Here is a 17,723-nt window from a genome sequence, read left to right as displayed (position 1 = left end):
TGCCTGGTTAGACCACAATAGATGACACTTGGCCCATTTCTTGACGCCGCATTTCTGAAATAACCCACATGCAGAAGACAGTTTAGAAGCAGATCACAGAAGAGTGGAAAATGCAAAATACAGGTTTAATCATTGGAAACAGTGAGGAAAATGATTTATAGGAGCTACTAGTGAATTGAGTAACACTGAAATGAGATTCTGATCTTTATAGATTTTCCCAATGTTTTCTACAGGTTTTGGCTGTTGCGTTGTTGTTTTGAGGGGGGGGGGGGGGGGGGGATGGAAGCATTGGAAGCTTCATATCTCATTATCAATAAAAATGACAGGAAGCTGAAATACCTTGGTTCTCCTAAAGATAAATTGACTTTAGAGAGACGGAGAAAGAAGGAGAAGACCAAAAGAGGGTGCTCTGATAGATGTTACCACACTTCAGAGTCTGCCAGTGAACTAGGAAGAGGACTGTGCTTAGCTATGTTTAACAGCAGAGGCACTGTTCGTGGCAAGATGTTTTGAGATTCCACCCTGTATCTTCAGCTGAAAGTCAAGTGACTACACACTCCTCCATAAAATGCCAAATTTGCATTACACTGTCTCAGTGCCTGATGACGCCTTGAGAACAAGACTCTTGCTGGAGATTGTCTTTTGCAGATTAAACTTTCCAGACTGTAACATAGATCAAAGCAAGGTGTGACTGTTTCCCTACTGTATTGAGAAGGGAGCAGTGTGAAAAGCAATTAAAAGTATTTCTACATGTTTTTGGTTGGGTTTTTTTTGTTTGTTTGTTTGTTTTTGTTTTTGTTTTTTTTTAATCTTAGATTATCTTCCCACCAACGGAAACAAATAGTTGAGGGCACCAACCTATAAACTCCTTTTCCTATTTTCACTCTACCACTGTAGTAACCACCAAAAACCAGAGACAGGCATGAGTTTGGCTGTTCACATAAATCAAAAGTTTATGAGACTGGAATCCTAAAGCTTCATCCAAGTCCTATTTAAATAGCTCAAGAAAGTCCTCCTGGCTTCACATGATGGATGGAGTGTAGAGCAGGTTGATTGTATCTCGGTGGACACTTTGTCTTCGGTGGGAACTAGATGGGACACTTTTGAAAGCTTTGGGAAGGATGCTAGTGACTCTAGTTGACGTGGGAACAAGCTCTACAGATGTTTCCACCAAAGTTAACTTTAGACACTGCAAGTAGCCATTCTGGACTCCTTGTGTAGTGAGTGACTGAACTATTAGTCTCTGAAAGATGAGTCAGATCAACTAAGTTAGTGCTTTTCTCTGGAGGCTTCAATGAAGACATCTGTTTTACTCATTGTTTATAGAGAAAAAGACCACTTAGCTCCTGAGCCTAAAGTTAGCATCTGTGAATACCTCCTAGCTCCCAGTCCTCAGGGGGTTGAATGGGTTGAGATTTGGAGATGTAGCACCCTAAGACTCTGCATTCCCAACAAGGCCACAGGGGCAACACACTCAACAAGCCCTCTGAAGGCTGAAATGATGTTTTAGGTGTCTTTAGTCCAGAAACTGTGATCCAGTGTTTTGTATATAACTTAACAATGAAACAAAAACGTACGTAGTGCAGTCAAAATCAAAACACCCTTTGGCTTGGCATGGGCTCTATTTCACAGGTGCTTTTCTGCCACCAGTTGTTCCCAGAATTAATCTAAAGCTTACTAAAACCCACATCAAGCCACTCAGATAGGGAAAACAAGTTAACTGGGTCCTTTCCTTGGTGTTCTCCTGTGGGTTCCTGCAGGCTCCTGCAGGAACTTGCCTCCTTCCTACAGCTGAGCTCTTTTCATGGGCTTCAACACAGCATTAAGCTTTCCTGGGTGGGAGTTCTTCAGGGAATTTAGCCATCCCAACTGTTAGGTATCATGGCATGATTCATGTGGAGACTTTTACAGCGCAGACATATCCCACTCAACCAGTCACTCAGGCTGTCTTGATAGCCTAGCCAATACAGTCAATGGAGGCAAGGCCGTGATTCACCTCATCCCAAAGCAGACGTCTAAAATGGGGCAGGTAAATTGTGCCCTAGAGGTACCTGTTTCTCTCCACTGACTGATTACAAAAGCAGGCTGGGGTGAGTAGATCAGCTGGAGATGTCCGTGTTGCAGACGTCAGAAGGTAGGTGAGATGGACACAGTTCCTGGTCAATGTAAGCTCCCTTCCTCCCTCTTTTAATGCAATGGAAGAGAGAGGCTCTTCCGGAGGGCAGTTCATCTCCCTCCCTAGGGTAGGATAGGTTGTCTTCTAATGTTAAGTGAGATTTATCTTCTGCCCAAATTGCACCTGAGGTAGAAAGAGGCATCTAAGACTAGGAAATTAGCTGAAAATCCTTTTCTTTCCCAGGCAACTCCTACCTTGTCCACCTAAAGTTCATTTACGGGAGGGCACATTCTCAGGTGAGCTGATTATCTAGTTTCTAGACTCCTACCTAGAGTCATTTGAGATCCAGAAATGGATGTCCCTATGACTCACTTGCCTGGAAAGGACTGATTTATAAAGCCCAGTCTATGCACAGTTAGCAAAGCCACTGAGATGTGGTACCTGACCATCTGAATGTCCACCTCCTTTTCACTTCTGTCCCCTCTTGACCAGCTACCCGCCAGGAAGGGAGCTAACCGGCTGCAAGGACCCTTCTCCCATTAAAAAGACAGACACTTTAAAACATTTTTTATCTAGCCTAGAGAAGTACTAAAGTCAAGCTAATTTTCTTGTGAACTCCAGCAATGATAGAATTCTTGTACTTTTTTTTAGTCAGAGCAAAAGAGTGAAGGCATATTCCCTGACTGTCCTGTTGATAATTCAAACACACCAGGCTGTTCCTAAATGAAAACCACATAGTAAAAATGAATGTAAACAGAAATACACACTGCCCAGGCAGGTTTCTGTTTGTCATTAATTCTGAGCAGAAAAGTCAATCAAGAGATTTAATTAGAAGAAAAGGAAATTATACTCTAAAAATCCCTTCAGTTTTAGTAATCAAGGTTATTATTAGAAGCACCAGTAAAAACACTAAAAATCTGTCTAATTAGCTACATATCTGCTGATCTCTCTGCATAGCTGACTTGTTTGTCTCTAAGGCTTCAACCAACATATTGGTTCATGGACACTCCTTGCAACAGACTTCCATTTGGCTGTGCGCAGAATTTGCACTCAAATTTTGTTGGGTTTTTTTTGGTTTGTGTTTTTTTGTTTTTATTTCACTCTCCTCACTTTAACCAAAGCAATTCACAGATTGATTGTCAAAGCAGACTTTCCACATCCTTATGACAATACAGCAAAACTGGCATTATTTTGTGAAAATACAGCCCTACTTTTGAAAATTCCCAGATTGAAACTGGTGTGAAAGTAAAGTTAAAATGTGCTAAACTAATATCCGGAAGGACACTGACAACCATTTCAACAATTCTTTTTTAAAACACTTCAACCTGATTAGAAAGCCCCAGTTAAGCTGTGCAAAGCACATGCTTGGATTAAGCAGGTGTGGAAATGCTTTGTAAACAGTAGAAAATCTTTTCTAGACCATACTTCCAGGGTTGTTACCAACATGCCAGGCATGGCTTCCAACTTGCATGCACCTTTACATGAATGTTTCTAGTAACATGAGTACAGTTGTTCACACAGGAGAACAGTGTTGGTATTAGACCTATATGAAGCCATAGGAGAGTTTTTCCCCAAGTCATTTGTATTCTAGCAGGGCTACATTTCCATCCCCTTTCCTCTGTAGCACAGGAAATTTAGCTGTTAATGGTAGTGAGTTTATATAGCACTCCTGCAGCGTTTAGCTCAGAGTTGGGTTTTTTAAGTTCTCAAGGTCCAAACTGCTTGAGTTGTTAGGGTAAGGTTCAGTTGGTAAAGTTCAAATATATAGAGCGCACTATTGAATTGTATGATGGTTGTCAATTTTTGGTGTTCCCCATCCAAAGACTTGGCGCGTGGTATCTTCTACTGTTGGTGTTATTACTTTGTGTAACTCTGAAAGTGCTTTTGACTGTCTAATCCCTGGGCTCCCTCAGCTGCCAAGATTTCCTATGAAACCTACCTGCCCTTGTATAGGTGTGTTTGGCTTTCAAAGAAAGAAATATGGGTTTGACCCTCTGGTTGCAAAGGAAACTAGCTGTATGAGCTGAGCATATTTGGGAAGCAGCAGCACAATTATGGATCAAGGCTTTGAGAGGATGAAGAAAAGGGAAGGAAGATATTAAAGCTAGAGTTGCTTGCCTTGTTGGGCCTGTAGGGAACTTCAGGAGAGACACAATGTTGTTTTGGGAAAGGATGACAGCAGAAAGGATGTTTTCTGGTGAGGGGAATGCAGAAGAACTGAAGATGTTGATTTTCTGTCCCCTTTCTGTTGAATCAAGTACAAAGGTGAAATCCAGCCTGACAGAATCTCTTTTTCCGTGTTTTTCTTCCAGGTCCTTAGCAATTGGTCACCAGTATTCCTCCCTGGGGACTCAGCCTATCCTATGTGGGAGCATCCCAGGACTGGTACCCAAGCAGCTACGCTTCTGTCGGAACTATGTGGAGATCATGCCCAGCGTAGCAGAAGGGGTAAAGATTGGGATCCAGGAATGCCAACACCAATTTCGAGGGAGGAGGTGGAACTGCACGACTGTCAATGACAGCTTAGCCATCTTTGGACCCGTGCTAGATAAAGGTGAGTGCAGTGCTGCGGGTTTGGTGACAGCAACATCCGTGGTGGAGTAGCAGCAGAGGTCTTGAGAAACCTACTGTGAAGTCCTTCACTTCTCATAAAATGTCATGTAAAATGGGCTGCTGGAGACTTGAGCTTGATAAAGGAGACATGCGACACAGGCAGGGAAAATTTTGTTGGCCCAGGACCCCATCCAAGCAGCTCAAATAAACTTTCTCATAGGAATAGGTACATGTGTGCCTCCCCAATGTAAGTTGAGTGGTTACCCACCACCTCCATTTTACAGCCAACATCCAGTCACAGGTAACCATAATTTCTACCTCAAACCTCTGCTGAGATTGTATAGGTGACCCAGGGAACTGGGAAGTGCCCCATTTGGCAATGCGCAGAGAGTAAGGTCATCTCTGACCCTGCTTGGAGCAGGAGGTTGGAGTACAGACCTCCCAGGGTCCCTTTCAACATGAATTATCCTATGATCCTATGCCCCTTGGAAGGAACACAAAGGATTATTGTGTTTTCAGTGGTCAGGCTGGACGTCTGGCTCCTTTTCTGACCCCATGGCATTTCATGCCACATTTTCAGCTCCCTCGACGATTGCAGAGGGGAATTGATGGGCTGTTGGGGATGGTTCCTAGGGGCTGGACTTAGATAACATCAGTTTTGATACCTTAATGGGATACAATGAAGATCAAAGGCCTGAGGAAATCACCATCAATTAATGGTTCTGCTTTCATTGGTTTTGAACGTGGCAAATTAAGACAGGGTGCTAATTCAGGCAACTAATTCTGACATAGCACCCATTGATATAAGTGAGAGCTCCTAGAAATGTTTTGCCCTAAGTTGTTGAATGTAGTGGGATTTAAGCATCTGGCTGAGTATCTGGTCTTTTCCCCTATAAGTTGGCAGGAGCTTATTTTAGCCCATAAGAACTGTTTTATCCTTCTTTGCCCTTGTAGTATGCCTTTTAAAATCCAGCCTTCTCCTGCTGGTCTCAGTGAGTCTGGGTCAAGCTCTGCCTTTTCCTTTAGCACAAAGGGGTTCATCCAAGAGGCAGACTCACTTTGCATTTGATTTCTGCCCAGATGGTAAGTCCAGGTGCCCTGTGCAGAGCTGTGCAGGAGTATGGCTGCTTTCTCTTAGGAGAGCACCAGCAGAAGAGGCTTGGGAATCCTCTTTTCTTTCTTTCTTTCTCTCCTTCTTTTTTTTGGTTTTGCAAAAGAGTAACAGTTACAAGTTCCTGATAGTCTGAGAGTTGGAATTACTTTGTCTGGAACAGTGGAGTAGCACCGTTTGACCTCTTATGAGAGAGGAGGGAGCATCTGGGATAGTTTCAGGGAATCTCCTAAGTTGGTGTATGTAGCTGATCTACACCCACCTTGGGGCACGTTCTTCCAGTGCTTGCCATCTGGAGATCTGGGGTTTGTTTGTTTTTTCCCTGCTGCATTACTCAGAAGATATTTGGGCACTTCCTTTTATGTGAATTTTGAAAAATAGGGCAGCCAAGAGAAAGCGAAGCCTTGATTTGCATCATGGCAGGGCCTCCACCGGTGAGAACAGGCTTTTTACATGCACCCAGCAGGAGAATGGGTGGTTTCAGCCGGTGGGGTTATCCTGTTTGAGCTGGGGAGCTGAGGCACCGTATTAATGCTAGTGTCACTATATGGGTTTAGCGGTGAGAGATTATCCCCAAACAATTACACCTGTAAGATCTGCAGTGTGGGGCACTTAAGCTTATATCAAAGTGTCATACAACAATGTTTTGCATGCAGTTAAAGCACCTTTTCTGGGTACATCACTCCTGGGAGACTGTAGCAGTTGAATTAGGCCAGCACAGCCAAACTGAGTATTTTTCCCATAGACACAAGCCCAACGTGACCTGCCCAAGATCGTTCACCAGGAACAGGCAGTAAGGGAACCAGATAACACAATTCCTTTGCCTTGCCATGAGGCTGGGTGTCCTCAAGGACACATGGAGTACCTCGTGCTCCCAGATGGTCTTGGATCAGATGCTCCACATCTCCTGTAGCAATTATACCCCGTACATGAGGAAAGCCATCCTCACCTCCTTGCTGACCGAAGGAACCCCGATCCCATGAGCTGCCAAACACTCTTATCTCCCAGCGATGTCGACACGAAGGGTCTGTCCCTGCTTGAGACTGCAGGCTTTCGGTAGCCGGGCTCAGGGAGGGAAAGAAGGCTGGGACGATTTCATAACTGAAGAATGTTGTTCCTTGAGGGAGAATCAAACCACCCTTCAGTTTTGCTTCACCTACAGCAGGAGGGGGGGAGAAAAAAAACAGCTCAGTCGCATTCTTGTGCGGCAGATCCCCCAGGGTAGGAACATATTTGAGCTCCTACCCAGAAAGACAGAAGGAGAAAAGGAGAGAAAGCAAGCAAGCAAGCAAAACTCTGTTTTGTAGCTTGAATTTTAAGTCACCCATGATCTAACTGCAGCTTCTCATTTGAGTCAGTAGAGACCCCAGTCTCTCTCAGCATAGTCACTTAAGCAACTCCCTTTTACCTTACACTACTATCTGCAATTCTTTCATTGAAAAGGACCGATTCTAATGCCTTCAGGAAATACATTCTAGGCCCAAATCTCACTGAGGCTGCCTCACTGTCTGGGCTGCCCTTGCTGCTTCGGTATCTCATTGCTAATTCAGGGCTAGGCTTGAGCTGTGATTCAGCAGTGCCAAAGTGTCACCAGACTTTGGTCCTATTAAGAGCCATATTCTGATATCTCATCTAAAACTGGACTCTTTTTCCCCACCAGCCTGGTTATGGAGAGAAATCCCACATGTTTTAGCTACAACTATATTTATATATATTTTCTTTTAACATTTCCATAGCCAGGCCTAACGAATCACGTATTCATCAGCAATGGTACTCATGAAGTCAGCTACAAGGGAATGGTGATGTTCTGGGGATCCGGACCTGCTGTCACTTGGAGGCAATACTTGACAGGCTTGGCCCTATGTCCTTCTAGCTCTTCATATGTCACTCAGGACATATAAACAGCAGAAATCCCCCATCCTATCCAGCTATTAGATTACTGTTTTTCAGGCTGTGGAATAAATGTTCCCCATTCACATGGAACAGTCACATTCCTCGCTATGCTGTGCTACCTGATTGGGAAATGATTCAGGCATTAGCAGGAGGTGGAATTGGGGCTGTGGGAAGAGGGGTTTTCTCCTTCTTTGTGGTCTTGGGAGCATAGGAGCAGCTGTGCAGCTCCATGGAGAAACGATCAGCTTGGTGTCACCGTTGGATCTTTCTTGCAAAGCACTAGGAAATAGGTGTCTCAGGTACCCTAGACTACTGGGAATGCAAAGATCAGGATGCCTATATAGGAAAAGAAGTGGGCCTGATCTCTCTCCCTCTACCTAAACCTAGCTTTCTGTTTATCAGTCATATATAAGAGGCTACAATTCATTTTCTAGTCTCATTTCTAGTCTCCCAGAAGTTCAAATCTCAACTACTAGACAGTGGAAAGAACCCCTCACTTGAACTTTTCTAACAGAGTAATTTCTAGAGGAAATCATTTGCTCTCGTTTGTTTCTTCACCTGTATTGCGTGAAGCTGCGGAGCAGAACATGGCCATTGCCACACGACCTTAAGTGATCCCCTTAGTCACAGCTCATGGCCAGCCACTTACCTGAGAGGTTTGGCAGTTTGTAAGGCAGTTGCTGCATCTTTCAGTTTCCCAAGGACAAGAGAAGATTTTTGAGTTGCCTTTAAAAATATACAGGATAAAACTTTGGAGGATGTAGTAGAAGGACATGCCGTCACTGACAACAGAAAGTGAATGGTGCAACCTAACAAGCGTTTTCCATCTCAAAGTTAAGTGCCATTGATGGGGCGTTGTGTCTTTCACCCTGGTTTTAGCTTTTGTGGGCTGAAGACGCTGTTCATGTTTAAGTTGTGGTGCATTTGAGAGTCTCTCAACACCGGGAGAGCTCTCTTTGAAACTCCTCTGGGCAGAAATATGAACCAATCTCAAGAGAAGTAATACAATAAAAGCTTATCATGGCCCTGTCTCTTTAAAGGACCCCAGCACATAATTAAGTCAAAATAAAACTTTCCTCCCTCTCCTCCCCCATTCAATAAAAGTAAATTACCTCAAACTATTTAAGCCCCCGGTTCGTTTAAATTTAAAAAGGGAGCCCTTGTCTATCTATTTCTTTCACTCACTCCCACCTCCTTCTGCTAAAGACTGGCTGGGGCTTTAAACCTGCCAGCTGGACTGAGAAATGGTTAATAGTTATTGTGGAGGAGCAGCTTTTAATGAACTATTGAAGAATGATACATTGATGGAGTAATGGGAGTTTAAGTCGCTCTGTAATGAAACAGGTTCTCAGCGCGGACCCATTGTGGTGTAAATACGGCACGTCTCTCCCACTGTTTGGTCAGGACTAAATAGCAGATGCCAGAGGGGGGTCAGCTTATGGGGTCTCCGCTTTAGTTAATCAATCTGATTGGATTAGGGTCACTGCGATCCCTAATAATGTCAAAGGTTACGCCAAACTGGATTAAATGCTTTGTTGGGGAGGGCTCAGATTCTTTCAGCTTTCACCGATGGGGCTTGTTTATTAGAGTTTAACACTCACGCAACCTTGGGAAGCCGCACCGTCCCTTTTTGTACGTCGGGGCGTTTGCCGGCGTGCGAGGGGGTTTGAACGAGCTGGGGCGGGTGCGCGCACGTCCCGTTGCTTTGTCAAGTGTCTGCGCCCGTCGGATGTGCCCTCTGAGGACATATATCAAATTCCCCACTGGACAAATGAGAGCCTAATGGGTGATGCAGAGGCTCGGGGGCATAAATTCATTCCGGAAATAATCGTTGGCTGTCGCCCCTGCTAAAAGGCAAATGACGAGAGCCACAGAAGCGGTGGAGTGACCCTCTGTTCGTGCCCCCCTGAGCTAACCGCGTTCCTGTCCAGCAAAGAGATGTCCTTTTTGATACAGCTCCTGTTTGTGCAGTTACCAGAATGAGCATGGAATGAAATACGGAGTATTCGAGACCACAGGATTGCTTCATTATTAAACTGGGTAGATGTCTTGCCTTCCAGCACTTCCAACGCAAATGAAGGGATGGGATGGGATGGGATGGGATGGGATGGGATGGGATGGGATGGGATGGGATCTTCCTGTCATCTTATCCAGGGAGACCATAAAGCCTAAAGAATTTCTATTACCTTCACTCATGATGTTCCTGCAGATGACACTGTCTTACAGACTTGGCAGAGTGTTCTTCAAAAATGATACCAAATAATCTCTTTGAAGGCTACTTGGCAATGGAAAGGGGTAGCAGTAACAATGTGTTATTGGCAGAGATATGAGATCGCTGGATCTCACATGCCTTTTTCCCTCCCACAGTAGTGCACACACTGCATGTTTATAGCCTGTCAGGACTGTCAGATCATCCAAGCAGACTTCTTGCATGATGCAGACTGGAGAATTTTATCTCAAGACTTCTGGAATAAAACCAAAATCTGGATTTGACTAGGGCATCTGTTCCCAAAGGACATCTTGCCTTGACATACCACCAAAAGATAGACGATCTATCTACCTCCCCTTTTACAAGTCTCATTTCTAATACGACATGGCTGTGGTGTTGACAACTAGCCACTTTGCTACATTCAGAGTAACTCTTCTAGAACAGAGCAATTTCTTTGCTAATTACATTTTATAAAAAGTTAAAATTGAGGCCTGCAGAAGAGCAGTGGGTCAGCAACATTTGGGGTCCATTATGTCAGACGGCGAGACAGGTCGAGGGAGTTCCATTTGATGCTGGGGTCCTCTGGGGCATGATTCATCTGATATATTCTAGACAGTTAGGATTAAATTATTCACACCCTGAAGTTTCTACATCTCTCCATCAATCACTGAGGGAATCCAGGGAGACCGGCTCTTGATGAGAAGATTCCTGCTCCCAGGGACCTCATGAAGGGCAGAGCAGGCATTTGCCTAGCTCATGAGAGATGTGGGATTCAAGTCACATCCAGTTTTGTATGGGATGCTGCGTGCTGTTACCGTTGCAGCTAGGCTTATTTTGGACTAGGTTTATTTTGCAGCTAGGTTTATTTTAGACTCTAGATGTTTTGGGGATAAGCCCCATGTCTTGTCTCTCCCAAGAAATCCACGATGTAGCTGTGTTCATGGGTTGACTCTTTTGTCCCTGTTACTACTGTGGATGAGAAGGCCCATCTTGTGTCTAGTGAAATGACTTTTTCCCTGGGTTTAGCAAGAACAGAACAAGACTTTTAAATTCAGTTATAATATCTCAGAGACACAAGTCTCCCCCGTATGTTTTTCTTGCTGTGTCGTAACAATATCGCTCCACAGGCTCTCTGATAGGCCTGATCTCATCTACCAAAGCTAGATGTCAAAATCGGAGCTAGTCACCCCAGGCTCCCTTTGTAGTCAGTGGAGAGCAATCGGCATCTCCAGAGAGCAATTCATCTGACCTATCTTAGACACCTATCTCAGGATAACATGAATCATACCAAGATGTTTATTTCTCTCCATTGACTATAGAGGGAGCCTAGGGCTACAGGCTCAGACTTCCATGTGTACTTCTTAGAGGCCCAGCTTGGGGGCAAATAGTTCCCCCACCCCCACCCCCCCATCTTTCTCCTGTTAGAAAGCAGTCCTGACATCCAGCCTCTGTCGGAGAGGCCATTTTACTGATGCAAGAGCATCTCACTGAAAAGGATCTCCTGGACCACTGAATTCAGGCTGTCCCTTGCTATTTCAGGCATAATACCATCTCATAATGTCTTGCATGACTTAAAGTTAATATGTTTAGCAGACCTCATCATATTTTCCTGATGGCATTCTGGCATCTCAGTTGTCTCTGTGCCAAATGCTTCCCCCCCTTTCCCTGCCCTAGATCAGACTTCTCCACTTCTGCAATAAAGTAAGGCATGAGCAGAAAGCCACAAGATACTGATCCATCCAGGAGGTTAGTTACATGTAGGAGGTACTCTCTGCTCTCTCATGAAACTCTTCCCAAGAGGATCTGATTTCCAACCACACCCCGTCTACCTCTCCGCTAATGGCAATTTGGGCAGCTGCCCTGGTATCAACAACGGAGATCTACAAACTCTACCCTGTAACTATGGGGAAGGAAACTGGAAGGATCAGGATTGAAAATGTGACTATGCAAGCTCCACTCAGCCGTCAGGATGCATAAATACTGTAGGCCAGAGATTTGCCAATGCTGCTGAGAAAAAGACTGGCAGATCCTGGCTCAAGACAGAAGCATCAGTTGTGTTTAGTGTCAGTGGAAATGGAGCTTGGAGCTGGGGATTGCTGCAGGGCATGAGACAGTCATAAGTACCAGCATATTCCTCCACTGCCTGAGTCCACGTTCCAGCCCACAGGTACAGAACAGCCCATATTCATGGTTGCAGCATTTCTGAGCTGGCTTTTACGTAGCAGCAGCTACACATGCTTTTATGCAGCAGCATCAGAGAGGAAACTCAATTTGGGGATGTCTAGAGGAGCTGTAGCCACATCTCTGGTTTGTAGCCCACATTAGTACTGGGAGATTAGCACCTTCCACTGAGCCTTGGCAAGAGCTACAAGTTGCAATGGCAGCAAACAGAGATGCTGAGGAAACCTGCCACCATATTAGTTCCTCAGCCTTTGGAAGCAGGATACCAATGAGGTGGTAGAGGAGCTCCTTCTGCTCCTGCTGGAGCTGCTGGTGGGGCCAGGTCACCATCAGAAGGGGTCACTTCAGCCTCTTGTGTCTTCAGAGATGTTCAAGGCCAAGCACTGGGCAGCCCTCTGGCACACTGGGATAGCACCCAGAAGACGATGGTTAGCATCGCATCTTGCTGCATTTGCCCCTCCAGCCCCAAGACAACCGGAGGCTGTGCGTGGCCTGGGTTTGGTGGGCTCCAGCGTTTTCTGGGTTTTTTAGTGAGAGGCTCCGACCTCATCGCCTCTCCACCTGTCAAGTGATTACGGGATAAAGATTCTGGCTCTTGTGCAGTTCGCCGGAGATGAGGCTGCCCGTGTAAAAGAGCTGTACGCAGCCAACAGCCAAACCCGGAGAGCAGTGATGGTGAAATGGAAACGGCAGCAATGCCAGGAGCTGATCCTGTTTGCTTTCTGGGCTCCCTCTCCCTCCCGCTGCACCAACCCTCATCTGTCAACCCTGACATGGAGATTTTGCTGGCGACTAAAACATTAGACGGGGGATCAGGGAGGGGAGAAGGAACAAGACAGCCCGTGGCTACAAAACCGGTGGCGTCTCTCCCTGCGGCGGGAGGCGCTGGAAACTTCTGCCTCGGGCGGCGCGCACAATGCGACGGGCTGGCAGGGAGCGGGCTGCGTGGAGTTATAGATTTATTTCCTTCCCTCCCCTCTCCCCTCCCCTTCTTCCCCTTTCCCTGCTGGGTACGTTGCATTCCCCAACTGGGCTTAGGCTGGTTGCAACAAGGGAGCTCCCTCTGCCGCATCCCAGAGTTGCCAAGTCCAAGCGTGGGAGCTAGCCCTAGACAAAAGGGAACAGTAGAGGGAGCTGATTAGCATCCCTTTGTCCCGGGAGAATCCCAGCCCCAAATGGGCCCTTGGCACACAACAGGCTGCACAAACACACAAACACACACACACACACACACGCATGGATGGGAGCCAGGGACGGCGGAGGCTTGGTCGCCTTCAATGGAGGCACTGGGGGGGGAAGGGGGACACGGTGGGTTTCGCCCCTAAGCACCGTTATGGGATGGGTCCTGAACCGGGGTGCCCCGTCTTCAGGTCCGCAAGGGTGGGTTTTGCCAGTTGAGGAGCTAGACATGTGTCTGCCTGCGCTCCTATGTACCGAACAGCCAAAACAAGCAAAGTCTTCTGACAAAGAGGGATCCAAGCCCGTGAATGTGGCTTTTCTTCCCTGTGAGATGTGTTATGAGCTGGCAGTGCTGAATAGACGTGGGGATTTTAAGTCCAGAAGGGGCTGTGGGATCATCTGGTTGGATTCCTTTATAACAATCAGAGAATTTCCTCCTACCTCTCCCCGAGCAGATATGACATGGCAGCAAGAGGAAAAACAGGGCATATAAAGGCGCCCTGCATGCTTCTTTCTGGGCTATGGGCTTGCACGGCAGGGGAGCAGGGCTGTCTCCTGCAGAGCAGACAGGGCAGACAGCCAAGGCACTTTTCGGCAGGAGATACGTTAACATGCTCCCTGTGAAGGTCTGCTGCAGGAGGAAGTGCGTGCCTTGATGGATCAACATCTCTCACTCCTTGCTCTCTCAGCCCCATCTTTCAGGGAGCACCTCCTTCAAAGGAAGGAATCTCTGGTCATCCAAGAGGATCCATAGGCTTAACAAAGAGGCAGGGGTCAGCCACCACGAGGGGGAATCGTTCCGAAAGATTGTTATGACTGTATTTGGATTTCTGTTGTGCGTGTGAACGACGTGCTCATAGGAATGATTAGGGCACAGCTGACTTAAGACTGAGCAATGAGGACAAAGCAGGACTAAGAGGAAAGCAGGCTTCTGGGGGCTTCAAAGTCTTGGGAGATGCAAAGTCACGGAATCAGAGAGCTTCATGGGAGGCAGCTACCAGTAGGGAGGGACTTCCACCGCTCCAGCGTAGGCAGAGGTGCTGCACAGAAGTGGCATTTTTTGGAAAAACAGCGTGAGATGGGTGAAGCCAAGGTAGCCGAGGACTCTGTGAAGTAGATGCCAAGACATTAAGCAGAGAAGTGCACGGTGGACTGTCTCCTGCTCACCTTCAATGAGTTCCCATGGGTCACTGAGATGCTTCTGGAGAGTGTTACCTACAGAACTCTGTAAGATGGGCCCATAAAAGAGGGCTATAGATATGTCATAGTATGGCTATGCTTTAGGGAAGGACTTGAAGGAAACTGTCGTGGGTTTGTTTTGTTTTGGACAGGCTTTTTTTAGGAAGTAGAAGGCAACATGGTGAACCTCAGGGAGGCTCTGGAGCTTTGGCTGCAGGTGACCCTAAAAACTGATGGCAAAGCACAGACAGAAAGCCAGAGAGCCCACCAGATCCTGGAAAACAGAGCCATCCACTTGGCCTGAGGTGGAACTCAAGAGTGGGTACAGGTCATGGGGGGAGGAATTGAGTGTCTTTCACTTTATTTCCTCTTGAATCATCTCACCCTTCCTAGAGAAGAAAAACAGTTTACAAAGCATACATGTTATCTGGCTGGCTTCTCTAGACCCAGCCTGGACCAGTGATGGGGAGCAAGGCAGAAAAGAGACGTTTTGGTTCTGACTCTGCTTTTGACTGTGATGGAGACAGCGGAGCAGGTCCTCCTTCCTCCGCATCTCCATTTCCCACAGAGTACACCACAGAAACGACTGGATACTTCAAAGAGCGTGATACCAAAGTAGGTCAGATGTAGGGCCCTGCAGCTCTTGCAACATTTTTTAGGTAGTTTTATTGGCCTACTTATGACTGTTGCTCTCAAGTTTGATCGACAGGGCAGTAATGCTTCATGGAACACTTCCTGGTAGGCTGCAGTTCGTTGACTAAGCATCTGGCACAATTTCCTCTCCATTATTTCCAGGTGCTAAATCACATTAAATGATAGCTAATAATTATGGTTTACCCTTTCCTAATCATGCTACTTTCCCAGGGAAGCTGTTGCCACAGGGGTGTTGTGGGAGTGTGAATGGGTGGGGAGGGCACAAGGAGATACTTCTGTTCACCCGGAGCCATAAAAAAGTTGGAGACCCCTTAGGCTAGGCACACAGGATCCAGCCTAGGAGATACTATATCTTGTCAAAAATGTATTTATTTATTTTCTGGGCCAGTTTTCCATCAGAAAAGGCAGCTGTATCAAAATGGAGATGTTTTGCAGGACCCCCTCAATTTCAAGGCAAAAATGCACAGCTTTGGCTTTCTTGTTTTGTTTTGCACATTTCAGATAGTTTCATCTGAGTGCTTGAAAAGAAGCCATTTTACTTCTTTTTATTTTGAACGTGAACTTATGTCAAAATAGAAAGTCATTAAACTATCAAAGCACACTTCTGTACCTTTAATATTTTATAGAATATTGGAGGGTTTTGATATTACTAAAGCTGAATGATTTTAACTTGTCAAACAAAAAATTCTGCTGTTTCTCCATCCAGCTCTTAAAAATAAAACAAAACAGAATTTCCCATAATATTGTAATTTGATTTTTTGGTCCTCCTTACTAGCCTTAGGCATGACATACTCTCCAAATTCCTTCATTCTGACAGGCTGCCTAAATCCAGATTAACTGAGAGTGAAGTATTAGCAGTGCTCTGCTAAGGACCCCTCTAAATTCATAAAGCAGCCTTACAGCTCTATAAAATGAGAGCTGCAAGAGATAAGCCCCAAATCCATGACTCATTCTCCCCCGTTATAAACACTGAGTCCTGTCATGAAGATGCTCCAACAGGAAATTGCAACAGGAAGAAACAAAAGGTGGAAAAGTATTTTAGTGCTGTTGATTTTGGTGGAGAAAGATGTTTCTGTTCATACAACATTTTCAGTCTGCTTTCCTAGCTGAATTTTGGATATAGATGCCACGGCAGATGAATTTGAAGACAGAGATGTATCCTGAGAGAGGTAGATGGGAGCTCTGTGGAGCTCAGCCAGTCTATGTTAGATGTTCAGTCTGTGCCCAGCACAGCAGCACTCTGGTGAGATTTGTAATTGAAGTATCAGCTGTGCCTAGCATCTGAAATGAGGAATATTCTCTGTATTTCGCTCGCCTGAGCACAATGTCCTATCAATCAGAAATTAATGTGCACTTCACTTGCACCTGAACACATCAGAAATGCCTTAGTGAGCTTCTGAAGGCAAGACCCTGGCAAATAATAGGTTTTGTAAAGTCCCGTTTATTGCTTTATTAATTATGATCCTGGTCCAAACACATTCCCATACCATGTCATTGATCCATGTGGACCAGGAAAGAGTTGAAGAGGATACAAATGTCTTAGCATAAAATACTTTATACTTCCATTGAGCAAGGCAATGGAGTCTTGCCTTCTTCTGTTGGTTCTCAAGGGGTCAGGTGGACACTGAAGCTTTTGAACTTCTCAGCTAGCAGAAAAGCTCCATCTTGGTTTTCAGTTCCATGTTTCCAATGTTTGTCCCAAAGCTTCAGTAAATATATCAAATAATCAATAATCAATATGTAAGAATAATCAAATGCAAGAGTTATAAACTCTCCCTAAAACCTTCTCTCTTCACCAAAGCCACCAATGACCTTCAGAATATTCCTCTCCCATCACTCATTAATACTTTTGTTCATTATTCATGTTAAGGCTACTGTGACTTCCCTGAAATCTTTAAATCAGCCTGAGTTACATCAGTGGTTTTTCAAAAAGAACAGAGAAGGAAAAGTGAAAAAGGTGTTTGTTTTGTGGGTTTGGTTGTTGGGTTTTTTTAAGGAATCCAAACGTATCTCCATGTTTAACCTGACTGTTCATGTAGGTACTTTATAAATGGATGACACTCTGCTTGAACAGCCATACTCACCATTACAACTCTGGCACAAGCCTCATACACTGGTGCTGGCTACAAGGTAATAGTTATTCAAAATCTGCAGAATTGGAAAGATGCAATTTAAAAATATATGTATCAGCATTATAGCTCCACTGGAAAAGAGGCTGTAATCACCGCTGTTGCAACTCAGTGAGGTCACTGCGTCAAGCACTCTGAACTATTAACTACACCTGTTTGCCTATTTTATGGGGTTGACCACTAACGTGGTTGACCAAAAGCTGAAAGTATATTAGGCTTTCCTAGCTAGGGCTGGGTATTCTGATATTTCAGAGGCTTGGAGCTAACTGCTGGTTTGTTAATCCAGGGCTGCACCTTCTTCTGTGAGGTTTGTGCCTCCTGATGTCTTAGACTTTTCTTTGGTTCCACCAACCCTGCCAGAAGAAGGGTGTTCTTTAATTAGAGTGGGCAACTGAGCCAGTTAGCCTAGCTTAAAATGACAGAAGAGCTAAGCTTAGTACTGATGGGGATCAGACAGCTTGGGATGAACCTCGGTGTGGATCTTCTCTCTGTGACCCACACGTGACGTACATCAGAAAG

At 45.4% G+C, this 17,723-nt stretch overlaps 1 protein-coding gene across 1 annotated transcript in view; it reads left to right on the top strand.

Moving 5' to 3' along the window:
• WNT3A (Wnt family member 3A) overlaps positions 1–17,723 on the top strand; it is an 86,468-nt gene that overhangs the window by 45,260 nt on the left and 23,485 nt on the right. Inside the window, exon 2 of the mRNA XM_049798879.1 lies at positions 4,429–4,670. Within this exon, the coding sequence (XP_049654836.1) occupies positions 4,429–4,670 (242 nt within the window). The remainder of the gene's footprint in view (positions 1–4,428; positions 4,671–17,723) is intronic.

Source organism: Accipiter gentilis, chromosome 4 (genome assembly GCF_929443795.1).
Source record: "Accipiter gentilis chromosome 4, bAccGen1.1, whole genome shotgun sequence".
NCBI lineage: Eukaryota > Metazoa > Chordata > Aves > Accipitriformes > Accipitridae > Astur > Astur gentilis.
Note: the sequence above shows the minus strand (reverse complement) of the source record. Positions and strands in the feature narration are given on the sequence as shown.